The 17,587-nt window shown below is 36.8% G+C and overlaps 2 protein-coding genes across 4 annotated transcripts in view; one reads left to right on the plus strand and one right to left on the minus strand.

Moving 5' to 3' along the window:
- The window catches only part of LOC129448571 (nucleoside diphosphate-linked moiety X motif 17), a 48,679-nt gene that overhangs the window by 20,576 nt on the left and 10,516 nt on the right, over positions 1-17,587 (minus strand). The window contains exon 8 of one of the 2 annotated variants that reach the window (XM_055211053.2): positions 16,704-17,438. The exons of the other annotated variant lie outside the window; for it this stretch is intronic. Within the exon in view, the coding sequence (XP_055067028.2) occupies positions 17,267-17,438 (172 nt within the window). The 3' untranslated portion in view covers positions 16,704-17,266. Of the gene's footprint in view, positions 1-16,703; positions 17,439-17,587 lie in introns of those variants that run through there. 2 annotated transcript variants of the gene reach the window in all.
- LOC129448570 (uncharacterized) lies at positions 3,323-11,463 on the plus strand. Of its 2 annotated transcripts, none has more exons than XM_055211050.2 (4): positions 3,323-3,715; positions 3,888-4,028; positions 10,697-10,762; positions 10,839-11,463. In XM_055211050.2, exons 1-3 carry the CDS (start codon positions 3,362-3,364, stop codon positions 10,751-10,753), a joined length of 552 nt encoding a protein of 183 aa, XP_055067025.2. In that variant the 5' UTR covers positions 3,323-3,361; the 3' UTR covers positions 10,754-10,762; positions 10,839-11,463. The 2 variants fall into 2 exon arrangements, with proteins under 2 accessions (XP_055067025.2, XP_055067024.2); XM_055211049.2 differs by having other exon boundaries at positions 10,697-10,734.

The raw sequence follows: 17,587 nt of genomic DNA on the forward strand, positions 1-17,587 counted from the left end.
GTGATGCATTTGACAGACGTTTTGTATATATCATATAATGCATATATTCATGGGGGATTCAAAGTAAATTATAGTGGGAATATGGGGAATACAGGAATTTTGGGGACAGATTATGCATGTGGAAGTGGCACATGTCAAAGAAACTATTGTGATATTATGTTAAAAAAAACATGGTTGTAATATTTGCAAGATAATCAGTGTTGGGGGTAATGCATTACAAGTAACGTGGATTACGTAATAATATTACTTTTCTAAATAACAAGTAAATTAATTAATTCTATTTAAAAAAATAATAATGTACTTAATTAAACTGACCGTAGTCACATAGAATTACGCACTTTATGCGTGCAAACCTGAGCGGGAATAGTTTAAGTAAAAAAACAGATATGGCAGGCCAGAGCTTGATATCTTTGCAATTGAAATATGCAATTTCTGAATGCAGAACTTTGCAGTCATAAAAAACACCTGCAAGGCCTGAAAGAGATCAAGCCTCAGCCAAGTAAGAAAAAGTAATGCAAAAGTAACATACAGTAAGTATTACTTTCCATGAAAAGTAACTAAGTAACACAATTAGTTACATTTTTGAGGAGTAACTTAATATTGATGCATTACTTTTAAAAGTAACTTTCCCCAACACTGAAGATAATGTAGTTTTACAATAACACATTTTGTCATGGAATGGCCATTAGACCATGTCCAAAAATAATAAATTGTAATACCACATAATTTGTGATTCCATAAAACCTTAATTTTTAAGTTAAAATGGTATGTTGTAATTTATTATGTACAAGTAATTTTTTTCTGCTTTTTCTTCAGTTTTTTGATGTTTATGGTCCCACATCTCTGGCATATTTGGGAACAGACCAAATGACATTCAGGTTTGAAACAAATTTTCTTCATATTATATATGAGCAATTAAATGAAGGAAAGGTCTATACATCCTTCACATAATTATTTTAGACTGATTTTATATGAATCCTTGTTTTGCAGAAATGGATCTGTTATTGCCAGTGCTCAGATGTTGTTTGGAACGACTATGATCAATCCAGTACTCGAGAGAAGTTTCTTTTTGTCTATGTATAGACAAATCCCATCACCAGCACTAGAAATTGACCTCGACCATGTTGCAAGTAAAACAAAAAGCAAAACAATAGTTGATTTGCACCCACACAACACACTTTCTAAAGCACAATAACATAACATCTTGTATGATGATAATAATAAATCTGAATATAAATGTTTAACTAACAATCTATTAACTTCTGATTCAGGTCTGAACTCTGTTGATGTCTTTGCGATGGACTCCCCAATAGAAAATACAGTGGTCACAACTCCACAACCGAAAACAAAATTTGACATGGAAATCAGAATCACTAACCGGATTTATAATAATACACTGAATGACCAGGACTCAGAAGAGTATATATCACTCAGGCAAGAGGTGGAGCAACTGGTAAGGGTCGTTTTGTTTTGTTCCTGTAAAAAGATGGTGTTAGGAATTCTGGGATAAAGTTTATCTTCCAAAGAATATTTGATGACCATTAGTCAACCAACAGCTAATTTGATGACCATTAGCCATAAGGGGTGTCACTAAGGGGGGAAAAGTAGGACAATTCTAAGGGCCCACACACTATTGGGGCCACTAAATATTATTTTTATTAGTAGTAACATGGGTGTGCTAAAGGGGCCAACCTCATATTATTTCATAGGACCCAAAATTGCTAGTGGTGCCCCTGCCAATGGCAAATGGTCATCTAGGAAACCATAGAAAAGAAACCGTGATCCTGTTAGGTTATCATGAGACCATGTAGACCAAGGGTCTCCAACCTTTTTGTGAGCAAGGGCTACCACAATGGATAAAACAAAATTTTTTGGAATAGTCTACTCAAAACTTTTCTGTTTTACTTGTTGATTTTATTTTATTTTACTTGTTGATATGTTTTATCATTGTTTAAAATGTTAACATGCATAAAAGAAGACAAGCTAATATAAAAATATGTTATAAATAAATATTAAAATTTAGGCTATTAACAGAATGTGCAAGCACCATGTTGGAGACCAATGATGTTGACTTTGTCTTATTCTGAAGAAAGCTGAATGTATCCACTTTTCTTATTTTTCAGTTTTTTGATGTTTACAGCCCCACTCCTCTGCTATATGTAGGCACAGACCAAATAACGTTCAGGTTTGGCAGCAATTCGATTAATCCCAGATTTACATAAAACATATCAAAGGTTGGATTAAAGGGGACATATCATGAAAATCTGACTTTTTCTGTGTTTAAGTGCTATAATTGGGTCCCAAGTGCTTCTATCAACCTAGAAAATATGAAAAAAAAATCAACCCAGTTACTTAGTTTTGGTAAACCATTCTCTGCAAGCATGTGGAAAAATAGATCATTAAAATTTGGCTCCCCTTGTGATGTCAGAAGGGGATAATACAGCCCCTTAATCTGCACTATCCAACCACAGCACTGCCATTTAGTGCAGAGATCAGCTCATTTGCATTTTAAAGGACACACCCCAAAACGGCACATTTTTGCTCACACCTACAAAGTGACAATTTTAATATCCTATAATAAATTATCTATGGCGTATTTTGAGCTAAAACTTCACATACGCACTCTGGAGACACCAAAGATTTATTTTACATTTCAAAAAAGTCTTGTGAAATGTCCCCTTTAAAAAATCTCATTATCTAAGTCTAAATCTGAGAAATCAATGGGTTGGTATAGGACTGTCTGACTTTATTGCTTCTTTTTGGTAGAAATGGGTCTGTCATTGCCAGTGCTGAACTGCTGTTTGAGACAACCATGATCAATCCGGTGCTTGAGAGAAGGCTGTTTTTATCACGCTACAGAGACCTGACATCCCATCAGCTAAGAATCGACCTAGACTATGTTGAAAGTAAACATTTTCACATTACAAACAATATTTAAGTTTCTTTGGATCTTAAAGGGTTTTTATGGAACGATTCATCCAAAAATGATTCTTCTATGACATGTAGCACCTTTATTTTTAAAAGTGTAAATGCTGAAACCAAGAGTATGTGTGAATCAGGCTTAAGATACAAATAAATGCAGCAAATGCATAAAATGCACATTGTTATCATTTATCTATTACATTCTTTCCCACTTGCAGATCAACTCCCTCAACAACCAGTTGAAGATGTGAACACCACCACTCCAACCACGCCCCTTACGACCACTCCCTCCATGACCACACCTCTCACCTCCACTCCGAACATTACATCACAAACTACAATTCCCACCAGCCACAGTACATCCACTATCCCTCCAACACACACCACTACCCTAACCACATATACGCTTCACTCCACCTCTGGGGACAATACCACATATATGCTTCACTCCACATCTATAAACTCAACCTCAACACCCCTTAACAACATAATGCACCCTAGCACTAATGAAACCCAGTCACCAGAGAACATGGACATCACTGGCGGTGCAATCACTGCAGCCCCCAACGACACCAACACCACCAGCAGCAGCACACCCAATGACACAATGTCAACGTCAATCCACAACACGATCAATAGTATATCCACAGTCAGCTCTAGTATCTCGACTGTCAGCTCCATTTTAACAGATTCACCTACTAAAGCTGCTACCGTGGTTCCTGACTGGGGCATCGCTCTGTTAGTGTTGGCGGCCATAAGTCTCCTACTTCTTATCATTCTTCTGATCATTCTGGTGAGTTATATAAAACTATGCTATCCATATTTTATCCAGCTTTTTGAGTGTGGTACCATAGTGCTATCTTGGTAAATGACCATATTTTGGAAGTGTAGCTTGTAAGGGATCTTTTTGTTAGTGATACGAATATACTCATGTGAGTAATAAGTAATCCTGCTACTCTACTCAGCTGGTGATGTGCTGCTGTAAGAAGAACCGAAGAACTTTTGTGAAAGAATCAGAAGCGATAACTCCAACCATGTACTTCAATCCAGACATCCCCATGTACTCAACACACAGCATCATTGATTCAGCCAATGGCAAACAAGCGGTGAGCTGCTATCCATATCTCATTTTCATGCTAATGATGAAGCTGTTTGTTAAGAACTCATATATGCACATCTTTATGGTTACAAAAAATCAAACAGGAAGATAAAATTTTAACAACGACTCCCAAAAATCTAATCATTTAATAGACTTAGGGCATGAAATGTTGAATATCATAAATTAACTTGAATATTTTAAATTAACGTTGGCCAGACATGAAGCTGTAACATCGGGGTGACTTTAGAAACCAACATCAGACTGACATCCAGATGTACGTCAGATTGATGTAAAAACAAACGTCATACTGACATCCAGATCTAATGTCAGGTTGCTGTCATAACCCAGTGTCGGCCTGATGTCCAGATGTAACATTGGGTTGATGTCAAAAACCAACTTCGGCCTGATGTCCAGATGTAACGTCGTGTTGATGTCAAAAATCAACTTCGGCCTGACATCCAGTGTAATGTCGGATTGATGTCAAAAACCAACTTTGTCCTGATGTCCAGATGTGACGTCGTGTTGATGTCAAAAAACAACTTCGGCCTGACATCCAGTGTAATGTCGGATTGATGTCAAAAAACAATTTTGTCCTGATGTCCAGATGTGACGTCGTGTTGATGTCAAAAACCAACTTTGTCCTGATGTCCACATGTGACGTCGTGTTGACGTCAAAAAACAACTTCGGCCTGACATCCAGTGTAACGTCAGATTGATGTCAAAAACCAACTTTGTCCTGATGTCCAGATGTGACGTCGTGTTGATGTCAAAAACCAACTTTGTCCTGATGTCCACATGTGACGTCGTGTGATGTCAAAAAACAACTTCGGCCTGACATCCAGTGTAACGTCAGATTGATGTCAAAAACCAACTTTGTCCTGATGTCCAGATGTGACGTCGTGTTGATGTCAAAAACCAACTTCGGCCTGACATCCAATGAACGTCGGATTGATGTCAAAAACCAACTTTGTCCTGATGTCCAGATGTAACGTCGGGTTGATGTCAAAAAACAACTTCGGCCTGACATCCAGTGTAACATCGGATTGATGTCAAAAACAAACTTCGGCCTGACATCCAGTGTAACGTCGGATTGATGTCAAAAAACAACTTCGGCCTGACATCCAGTGTAACATCGGATTGATGTCAAAAACAAACTTTGTCCTGATGTCCAGATGTAACGTCGGGTTGATGTCAAAAAACAACTTCGGCCTGACATCCATTTTAACATCGGATTGATGTCAAAAACAAACTTCGGCCTTACATCCTGTGTAACGTCGGATTGATGTCAAAAACCAACTTTGTCCTGATGTCCAGATGTAACGTCGGGTTGATGTCAAAAAACAACTTCGGCCTGACATCCAGTGTAACATCGGATTGATGTCAAAAACAAACTTTGTCCTGATGTCCAGATGTAACGTCGGGTTGATGTCAAAAAACAACTTCGGCCTGACATCCAGTGTAACATCGGATTGATGTCAAAAACAAACTTCGGCCTGACATCCAGTGTAACGTCGGATTGATGTCAAAAACCAACTTTGTCCTGATGTCCAGATGTAACGTCGGGTTGATGTCAAAAAACAACTTCGGCCTGACATCCAGTGTAACATCGGATTGATGTCAAAAACAAACTTCGGCCTGACATCCAGTGTAACGTCGGATTGATGTCAAAAAACAACTTTGTCCTGATGTCCAGATGTTATGTCGTGTTGATGTCAAAAAACAATTTCGGCCTGACGTCAAGTGTAACATCGGATTGATGTCAAAAACCAACATCGACCTGACGTCCAGTGTAACGTTGGCCTGACATCCAGTGTAACGTCGGATTGATGTCAAAAAACAACTTCGGCCTGACATCCAGTGTAACATCGGATTGATGTCAAAAACAAACTTCGGCCTGACATCCAGTGTAACGTCGGATTGATGTCAAAAAACAACTTTGTCCTGATGTCCAGATGTAACGTCGGGTTGATGTCAAAAAACAACTTCGGCCTGACATCCAGTGTAACATCGGATTGATGTCAAAAACAAACTTCGGCCTGACATCCAGTGTAACGTCGGATTGATGTCAAAAAACAACTTTGTCCTGATGTCCAGATTTAACGTCGGGTTGTCAAAAAACAACTTCGGCCTGACATCCAGTGTAACGTTGGATTGATGTCAAAAACAAACTTCGGCCTGACATCCTGTGTAACGTCGGATTGATGTCAAAAACCAACTTTATCCTGATGTCCAGATGTAACGTCGTGTTGATGTCAAAAAACAATTTCGGCCTGTCGTCAAGTGTAACATCGGATTGATGTCAAAAACAAACATCGACCTGACGTCCAGTGTAACGTTGGCCTGACATCCAGTGTAATGTCAGATTGATGTCAAAAAACAACTTTGTCCTGATGTCCAGATGTAACGTCGGGTTGATGTAAAAACCCAACATCAGCCTGATGTCCAGTGTAATGTCTGATTGATGTCAAAAACCAACGTCGGCCTGACGTCCAGTGTAACGTCATATTGATGTCAAAAACCAACATCGACCTGACGTCCAGTGTAACGTTGGCCTGACATCCAGTGTAATGTTGGATTGATGTCAAAAAACAATTTTGGCCTGATGTCCAGATGTAACATTGGGTTGATGTGAAAAACAACGTTGGCCTGATGTCCAGATGTAATGTTGGATTGATGTCAAAAATAAACATCGGCTTGAAGTTCAGATGTAACTTCAGAATGACAACATAAACCAACGTCGGACTGATGTCCAGATGTAACTTCAGATTGACATCATAAACCGACGTCAGACTGACGTCAAGCTGTTACATTGGGTTGATGTCTTAAATCGACGTCGGAATGACGTCAATCTGTAAAGTCTAATTGATGTCAAAATCCAACATCGGCTTGATGTCAAATACGAGTGTCGGTCTTACCTCAAACTCTAACGTTGGCCAGACGTTCCATTTCAGTTGGAAATGAAAATCTCCATGATAGCAATAAGCTCCGGGGCGCATCGGCATTGCGGATCCGCACAGGAGCTTATTGCTATCTGACGTCAAAACACAATGTTGGCCAGATGTCAAACTCTAACGTTGGGCAGAATTAAGCCAGAAGTGCCAATAAAAGCCAGATTCGACCCAAAATATGTTGCTATCTGGGTATACCCAACAGAAACATGTCAGTTTAAAAAAAAGTCCCATATATCGCAAAAAAGTTTTTACACTCACATGAGGTGGTTTTTCAGGCATTTCGAAAAAAGAAAATTTAGCTACAATGGAAACACTTTTCCGCATTTACATGTCACCTAACGTGTTTAAATTTCACGTGTTTTTTTTTAAGATGTGAAGTACTATAACCTCTCAGAAACACCTCATACGTGGCCGCTCCTAACCATAAAGAGTTTTCATTGCCATTCAAAGGGATAGTTTACCCAAAAATGAAAATTCATCATTTACTCACCCTCATTATTCTAACCTGTATGAGTTTCTTTATTCTGTTAAACACAAAAGAAGATATTTTGATCAAATGATCATAACCACACAGTTGTAACCATCGAGGAATAAATGAGGCAAATCTGTATTGGAAACCAGGCTATTGGCACGTAAAAAATGTATCCGTTTATCTGAGTAGCCCAGCACATCAACATAGTTAAATAAGTTTTGGGTTATGAGTCATTTTGCTAATCCATTTGATCAAACCAGTCCTGCTTTTAACGAAATAAATGTTTTTGCTGCCGTGTTTTGGAGGGAAATTCTCCACCATCATCTCTGTCCATGTAAAACACTGACCCCCTCAAAGATCTGCGCTATAGGAAAACCTGGCTACTGTTACCAAACCTTCCAGTGTCCCTGTTACCAGCACAGTCACTTCTTTGTGCAACTCTGACTGGGAAACCTGAAGCGTGGGAAACACGATTCCCGTTCAGAGACCATAAGGCCTTCATCTGCGTCTTCTCCATCGTCCAGTAGTCACAGCGTCATTGCTTACAATACCCTGCCCACATCCCAACAAAACACGAGAATCAACCAACAGAGAAAGGCCGAAAAACACTGAATCAAACCCCCACTGTGGCCTCCAGGGCTAAATTCATCTAAGCACCCATTTTTTTGTCGACACCTGAGAGTGATTTACAGAGTGCTAAACAAATATAACAGTTTGGAATTTATCAAGCTGTTTAAACAAGAAATGAAGTAAACTAAATCCCCACCTCAACATAAATAACATAATCATCAATATTCACACAAGACAATAAAGATAACAATAATCAACTAGGAATGATATCAATCGTAAAAAATAAACATAATTTTTGACAAACTTGTTTAGGGTGATGTAAATATTTTTCACTGGATGGAAAGAAGCAAGACTGTTGCTCCGGTGTTTTCCACACAAAGAAGCCGTTGATACCCCTTGACGTCAACTTCACAAACAAAGAACAAATGCTGCAAATACACCTGCACTTGTGTCTACCACATAAAAGTATACAATAGTTGAAATGTTTAAAGGAAAACACCACCGTTTTTCAATATTTTACTCTGTTCTTACCTCATCTTAGAAGAATTAATACAAACCTATCTTTTTTCAATGCATGCACTTTTAATCTTTGTACAGCGTTTCTTGAATGGGTTAGCATTTAGCCTAGCCCCATTCATTCCTATGGCTCCAAACAAAAGTTTTATTTTGTGCCACCTTACTTACTCGTGTAACTACTCATGTGACAGTTTTTAAATAGGGAAAACATGGAAGTGTTTGGTGGCTTCTAAATTTATCCCTGTTTGGATCCTAAGGAATAAATGGGGCTAGGCTAAATGCTAACACATTCACAACGCACTGTTTTTTGAGGAAAAAACAGTTTTTCTCATTTTAATGGACTTTAATAGAGCCCAACATTTAATACTTAACTCAACACTTAACAGTTTTTTTCAACAGAGTTTCAAAGGTCTATAAACGTACCCAAACGAGGCATAAGGGTCTTATTTAGCAAAACAATTGTCATTTTTGACAAGAATAATAAAAAATATGCTCTTTTAAACCACAACTTTTCGTCTAGGTCCGGTCCAGCGCGACCTAACGTAAATGCGTAGTGACGTAGAGAGGTCACGTGTTACATATATAAAACACGCATTTGCGGACCATTGTAAACAATAAACTTACACAAAGACATTAATTAGTATCAGTTGACATACAACAACGTAGGAACAGTCCTCTTTCTCAACACTTGTAAACACTGGGGCGGAGTTTCGCGTTCGTCCTCTGTGACCTCTTGACGTCATGACGCATTGCGTGAGGTCACACTGGCGCATCACGACCGGATTTAGACGAGAACTTGTGGTTTAAAAGTGGATTTTTTTTTTCTTGTGAAAAATGACAATCCTTTCGCTAGATAAGACCCTTATGCCTCGTTTGGGATTGTTTATAGTCCTTTGAAACTCCGCTGAAAAAAACCGCCAAGTGCTGAGCCAAGCACCAAATGCCGGGCTCCACCAAAGTCCATCAAAATGAGAAAAATCCTGCAATGCCCTCCCCAAAAAACACAATTTCCTCTCGACTGAACAAAGAAAGACACCAACACTTTGGATGACATGGTGGCGAGCAAATTATCTGGATGTTTCTTTTAAGAAAATGGAATATTCCTTTAACTGTAATAACGGATTAACAAAAACAACATGACAGACGATTTTCCGAGGCAATAACAGCGCTGTGTAGAGACACACAGAGGTAGCCTCGTTCACACAATCTCTCTCTCTCGCTCGCCCTCTGTCTCTCGCTCGCTCTCTCTCTCTTTTTCTTTCTCTTTCTTTCTTTCTCTCTTTGTGTCTCTGTCGCTCTCGCTCTCTTTTTAATAGCTTCATTAATAACTGCATTAGAATGCTATACGGCTCAAGCCTCCATTGCCAGATTTAAAATGACGTTTTGGAACAAGCAAAAGAGCCGTTGGATGAGACGTGGAAGAAATAGTCCTACTCACAATAGCGATTTAAGTACAAAAACCGGACAAATCCCTTTAAATATATCATGTGATCGATGTCTTGAGGTGTGATAACCGTAGTATACCGGGCCGTTAAATTATTGAAACCCGAGGTGTAACGGCCACTCCGTTTCGCGTCAGGTGTGCATTATTTTTCTAATATTTCAACGGCCCGTCGTCAATTATTCCTTGCTAAGTTGAGGTAAGAACATAGTAAAACATTGAAAAACGGCGGTGTTTTCCTTTAAGGTCACTTGACAAAAATGTTTTTTTTTTTTTTTTTATAAATTATGGGTCCAGAATAGATGGACACCAAGCAAGTGTTGCTGTGGTGGTTCTCTAAGTAAGATTCGGTTTTGTACCTTTATAGACATAATACAACACTGTACCTTTTTGGGTACATTACTGTACCTTAAGGCACTATAATTGTGCACCTTGTGTGTATTATTGTATATTAATTAAACATATTAATGTGTTGTGTACCCATAAAGGTACAAAACAGAACATTTGAAGGTATCATCTCAGTAACAGAAAAGGTATATTTTTGTATGTTATTTCTGACAGTGCAGGGTGAAACCTCAAAAACTGCTTGATAAATGGCAAAAAATTAACTTTAGTTAGTTTTTTGGTTTTTTGGTTAACATAATTCCCATATTTACATTTACCCTAAACGTCTTTTTACAAGTTGATGTTTTTGTATGTAACATATTCTTACTCTGTTTTATCAGGACGTCAGAGAAAAACCTCCAGCAAATCGGACAGGAATGTACGTGGTGAACAAGTAAAGTACACTGGTAGAGTAACAATACACACATGCTGCTTCAGTAACACGCAAAGAGCTCAATCTCACACTTTAACTTTATCATTCAGGAGAGCTGACCCACCCCACCTCTACTCCAATGTGTGATAAGCAAGGCATAACTGCGAAAATCTCTAAAGGACGATCTATGACCAGGGATATGACTTTTCATGCAATTTTATTACACTTAGGCCTACTAGAAATTATTTTCTTACAACTTTGAACAAAACCTCAGTTTACTTTGTTACTGTATACGTTTATTGTTGTTGTTTTAAATGGATGAATGATAGATGTGTGCTGTATTATTAATAGTTTAGCGAAATTAAAATGATTTCCGAATTGCAATGGACGTATAGTTTTAAAAAAAGCCATTTTGTTGTTCAATAAAATCATGTGAAAAATACTGTACATGAATAGTTCAAAGCAAATTTGAAGTATGTAATTCATTCAAATTCTGTATGTAGAAAACAAATGTTACATTTACACCACAGATTCACAGGTATTGAATCCAATGTAGAATAACACTATGAATTTACTGTATTATCCAGAATAAAGAATTTAAACTATCTTAACTTTCTGATATTTTCTAAAAGTCTCTGTATTGTATTCAATAGTTATAATATTGTTGTCAATAAATTCTGTACATTTTTCTAAAATTGGTCTTTCCGGCATGTATTGAGATATACATGTAAGTGCTTACTGGTTTCATTGTTTGACAGCTTGCCTTTTTTACACTCTTGTTATACAGTAGATTCTGTCAGATTTAAAGGTGCAGTGTGTAAATTTTAGTGGCATCTAGTGGTGAGGTTGCAAATTGCAACCAATGGCTCAGTTAAATGCTCACCCCTCGCTTTTAAAACGCATACGGGAAGCTACGGTAGCCGCCACCAGACAAACATGTCATCTTCGGAGACAGCTTCGTAAAAAATGTTTGTCCGTTAAGGGCGGCACAAAATGGCGACTTCCATGTAAGGGGACCCTCGTATGTAGATAAAATCGTCTCATTCTAAGGTAATCAAAACATAAGGGTTCATTATGAAAGGTCTTTATACACCCCTGATAATGTAGTTTTGTATATTATTTTGCATTTCTGTCAAGAGATCCTTCTAAAAATTACACACTGCACCTTTAATAACAATAAGTTGTTCTCAAAGCGATTTGTTTGATTGATAATAGTGGCTTCCATTAAGAATATCTTTAATTCTTACATCACTGTTTTAAATGACTTTTAATCAATAAAATCCAATTTTTGTCTCAAAGGTTTTGATTCTAAATCGCCTCCCTGATTCCACCTAAACAGATCGATGGCAGGTGGGGTTGACTGATAATACATAATAAATCCTACAGCACAATGAAATGATAATAAACTGTTTAGTTATGACAGAATCATCTAAAAACAGCTACACGTGAGGCTCACCCACTAAATTGCGCTGTCAGGGTTGATAAAGGTTCATAAGTTCGTTTTCAGACTTTACATCACCATGAACATGTGTTCGTGATAACATGTTACAGCTTACTCATTGTACAACGGCTTTTGCATTATATTAGCATAACATAAAATAAAATCGGAAAAATGTGATCAACAAGACATCAACATTGGTTTTTATGTTACTTTATACATTTAAGCAATTTCTACTTTTTATAAGGTATAACATCTTATCAAAATACCCTGTATAAAGGTTATTCAAAAAGAACAGCTAATTTAATCAAACTTTTTATTTAAGGCACCAATTTTTTTACAGAGCAATCAATTTTAAGTAATTTTTGTATAGGCCTTTTAACAAAAGTGTAAAGAGGTGTGAATCTAAAGGGTGTCTCACTTTAAAAAGTTAAAATATAAGATCCATTTCCATTCTTCCATCTGTGTTAAATAAAAAAAAATGCTTCACTATTATTCTGACATCTAAAATAAATTAATACTAAAGAATGACATTTTCCAATTTTACAGTTTCTGTCTGGAAGTGTATAAGAAACTGAAGGGAATATATCAACAACAAAATTACTGCATTTATTGTAACCTCTACATACACATCTGAGAATAAAATAATTAAAAAAATCTACATTTTGGGCACTAGTAAGAGACGATATAAATTCCATTTTCAAAGCATTTATCATTCAGTAGCTGATGATAACGGGAAAATTCATACCTACAGGCGTGTAAAATATATGACACAGCATCAGTACACAAACTCTTTGCTTCCTGTCATGCCTTCTGTATTATGCAAGTTAGCATAAGGTGTGCCTATAATGATACACCCAACCATATAACATGTGTCCTAATGAGTGCTGCTTATCAAAGCAAACATGACTATTAATATTGCCTGTAAAATACTTAAGAGATAGGAATTTAAATCAAACCCCTAAAATCATATAAGCCATGTTTACACATTGCTTGTAAAGAGGCCTGCTTACTGTGTTTCTAACGGAAATGACTAACTATTTTCATCTGACGGATGTTGCAATAGGTAAAATTGCTCAAAATTTAAGGAAGAACCAATGGCTTTTTTTTGGACTAGATCAGTGATTCCCAAGCCTTTTCATTCAGCGACCCACTTAGGCAGGTATAATCTACGTCAGGACCCACTAAATATATATTTTTATAGAAATATGCAAAAAAGTACATTTAGAATTTTTTTGTCTTTTACAAAAGAGTAGTTTATATTTACATTGTCATTGTATGCATTATGGGCCACTCCACTTTTTTTTGGAAAATATGCTCATTTTCCAGCTCCACTAGAGTTAAACATTTGATTTTTTTTCATTTTGAAATCCACCCAGCCGATCTCCGGGTCTGGGGCTACCACTTTTAGCATAGCTTAGCATAATCCATTGAATCTGATTAGACCATTAGCATTGCGCTAAAAATAACCTAAGAGTTTCAATATTTTTCCTATTTAAAACTCCACTCTTTTGTAGTTACATTGTGTACTAAGACCGACAGAAAATTAAAAGTTGTGATTTCTAGGCTGATATGGCTGGGAACTATACTCTCATTCTGGCGTAATAATCAAGGACAGTACTGCTGTAACATGGCTGCAGCAGGCGTAGTGATATTACGCAGTGCCTGAAAATAGTCCCCAGCTATTGAAAGTAACCAAGGGGACTATTTTCGGGCAGTGCTACTACGCCTGCTGCTGCCATGTTACAGCAGCAAAGTCCTTAATTATTAGAAAACTCTTTGGTTATTTTTAAGCGTGATGCTAATGGTCTAATCAGATTCAATGGATTGTGCTAAGCTGTGCTGAAAGTGGTACCGCCAGACCCGGAGATCTGCTGAATGGATTCCAAAACAGTAAAAATCAAATGTTTAACTTTAGGGGAGCTGAAAATAAGCATATTTTCAAAAAAAGTGGATTGTCCCTTTAAATTTAAGTTTAATTGCAATCCCAAGATACCATTGCCATTAATTTTCATTAATAAAACAAACATTTTTTTTTTCATTCACTACAACAACCACGTAAGTTTGCGAGACCCAACTGATCGCACTGTGCAACCCACTAGTGGGTCCCAACCCACAGTTTAAAACCCCCTGGACTAGATTATGATTATGAGTCTGGCTTGTTCAACTTAAACCAGAAAGCAACACTAAAACACTTGAGCATCCCCCCCAAAAAATCCCCGAATCTAAGTGTTCTTCCACAATAGAAAAATAATTTGTCAACAGATGTGACAAAAGACAAATAACCATCTTGGTATATGAATTATTAGGTACATCTAGTTGGTTATAATTAATGTTTTAACAAATAATGTTGTCGGATGTTACTGTTATTTAGTAAGTTAATGAGCTATTAGCATTTTTGATAATCAGCAGACCCAAAAATATGTGTAGATTAAGAATAAGGATGAAAATGAAGCAAGGAAGTACTTCTGCTGCCAAAATACACTGAGATGTGTTTAGTTAGATATGGGCAATCAGGGGCGTAGCACAAGGTCCCGGGCCCTATGCATAGGCAGTCCTGATGGGCCCTCCATTTTTCCATAGTTTTCTAATCACTACATGAACAAACTGTATGATAACCAAACAAGACTTGATTCAGACATATTTTATTTTGCTGAAGTAACAAGACATTAAATTTTAGAACATTTATTTTTATTATGCTTTATTACTTTAAGACATAAATTAAATCTTAAATATGCCATTTTAGTTTTGTACATTAACAAAAAGCTCCATTCATATTTAAAGACGAACAAAACATGTATCACTAGTCATTTTATCTGGAAAAAAAGCAAAATGAAACAAATGCTATTGCTTGCATACTATAGCCTATTCATTTAAAATTAAACATTTTTTTCAAATTAGGCTATTGTTTTGTATGCAAACAGCTGTTAGTATACAGTTTATTTATTTAGCCTTTCAACTCAAATTGCATGTAGTCTATGACCAAATTATCATCTGAAAGTGTATATTCTGCTTTTTCAATGGGTTGTCTCGGTTCATTTTAGCACTAACAATCGCAGCCAGGAAAATTCAAACAGTTTAGCCAGAGGTGTAGAGTAATAGAATATTCTACTTAAGTAAAAGTAAAGTTACTTTAATAATATTTTACTTAAGTAGTAAAAGTAAAGTTACTTGTCTAAAAATCTACTCAAGTAAAAGTAAAAAGTAAGTCACTTTAACTTTACTCAGAGTAAAAGTTACTTTTTACAGCGGGAAGAGGTGGAGAATTCTAGTATAGTTCAAAAACGACAAGGGAATATACTTTCAAACTAGTTGTTTTTAATTGTAGGAACATCTTTACAATTAAAGTGCAATAGCAAAAAGTTAATAAAATAAAAGCTTTTATATAACTAAGAAACATTTATGGAATAGTTTAATGATTTTTACAGGTGAGTATGCACTTTTAAAGCAAAAAAAATATGAGGTCAGCAGCTAGTAAATAAAATCCCTATAGTAAGGTTGTAATTGATGTATTGCTGGTTACATACATTATTATATAGTTTAAATGAGCATATCATGAGATGAGTGCATGGCTATATACTTTCATCCTTATTGTCTTTTATCTAGCTTCCCTGACCTGGGTACCTGATGTAAGACCTTTATTCTTATTTCTCTCTCTCTCTCCAATGTCTAATGACCTGCGCATTATCGAGGACGTTCTTAAGTTGTGGTTGACTTGACGCAAGGCTGATTGACCTCGGAAGATAATGCGCATTGTATTAAAAACGCGTCGTGCAAATGAGCGTTAAAAACCCGTCTGGCAATTTCGTTCTCATAAGCATAAATACTACCTTACATATGAATGAAACACTCGCTTCACGTCAGAGGAAAGTGGTCGCTTAAATATGGCCAGAGGTTTATTTCATAAGTAATGAATTGAGGGTCTGCATTAGCGCGTGCCTGTCTCGTCCGTCTCCATGATTCTTTTTGTAAGTTTAGCGCGTTCCCCGCCCATCAATCAATCATCATTCATCCGTGATTACCTTGCACTTTTAAAAATATTCTTATAACGGATATGATTTAAAAAATGTAGCGAAGTAGTATAGTAGGAAGTTTGTTTTTTTCTTCTACTGTCTTTTCTTTCTGTTTTGGTGGCCCAATTTAGCTTTCTTTGATAAAGACATTTCAACCGCACGCAGAAGTTTGCGCTCTAACAGACGCACAACTACAAACAAAATGCGCGTGCAGATGGACTAAACCATTTGGTGCATTAGGAAGGGGTGGGACCGTGAGACTTTAGATAGTTTTTACTTATACAAAATATATTCAAACAGTTAATACACTAACTTTACATTTCATTTGACATTATAAAATTAAAATAAGAAATGAAAATATCCAGGTAAAATAAAATATATTCCAGACTTTCAAGGGCCCTCTCTCCCCTTGGGGCCCTGGTAATCAGTACTGGTTTTACCCCCAGTCCGACGCCCCTGTGGGCAATGTCAGTGGTCTCTGTTGTGTTTGACAAATAACAGTGACTAATAAAGAAAAGCAGGTGTATTTGTTACTCATAGTTCATTTATTGTGCAACCAAAATTGTCTTTGAGTAACATTTAGATAACCATATTATTTCGGTGTACATCATTCTAAGCATTTGTCAAAACATCTCTTCACCTGTTTAAAAAACTATGTAAACATTTTTAAAGTGGAGAAACACATAAAAAGTGAATCCATACAAGTTTGATGTGAACCAACATTTTAAACTTTCACTTTTTTGGTTTTGCATAAGGAACACTGTGACTAAAACGCCCTCTTGTGATCGACGAAGACATTGTTTCCTGCAATTTAAAAAAAATGAAAATGCATGTTGAAAACCAACAGCAGGATAGAGTCAGGCGAATGCCTAAAATTTATTTTGATGATTATAAAGGCATTATAGAAGTACCTTTATAATTATAAAGAAATTCCAAAGATGATTGTTGCAACTTGCAACTATTGTTTTGATGAAAACTATTTGATTTAAATGCTGACTTAAGACATGAACGAAAAGGGCTGTGCACCGCTGACAAAGCTCCAGTCTTCTGAAGGCACTGGTTAAATGTTCACATGAGACAGGAGCCATCAGCCCATCTCAGTGTGAGGCTCCAACGTTTTTAACCACAGCTCTAAGGCATATTTGGTTCCGGTACTGACTCGCTCTATCTCTTCGCCATGGTCTGGAGCTCGGTTACAGAACACAGAAACGGGTTGCGAGGTCTCTTCCAAATCACCATGTATAGACACTTCCGTTACACTGAAAACAACAAAGACAGAAAACAAATATTAACAATGCTGATATGCTACAATACTAAAAGTGACTAGTTGCTTAGCAGATTATTGTGTTAGCAATGCATAAGTCATGCGTAAATGTAAAGTTAATGTAAAGCCCAGAACATTTCGATA

This window comes from Misgurnus anguillicaudatus, chromosome 10 (genome assembly GCF_027580225.2).
Source record: "Misgurnus anguillicaudatus chromosome 10, ASM2758022v2, whole genome shotgun sequence".
Lineage (NCBI taxonomy): Eukaryota > Metazoa > Chordata > Actinopteri > Cypriniformes > Cobitidae > Misgurnus > Misgurnus anguillicaudatus.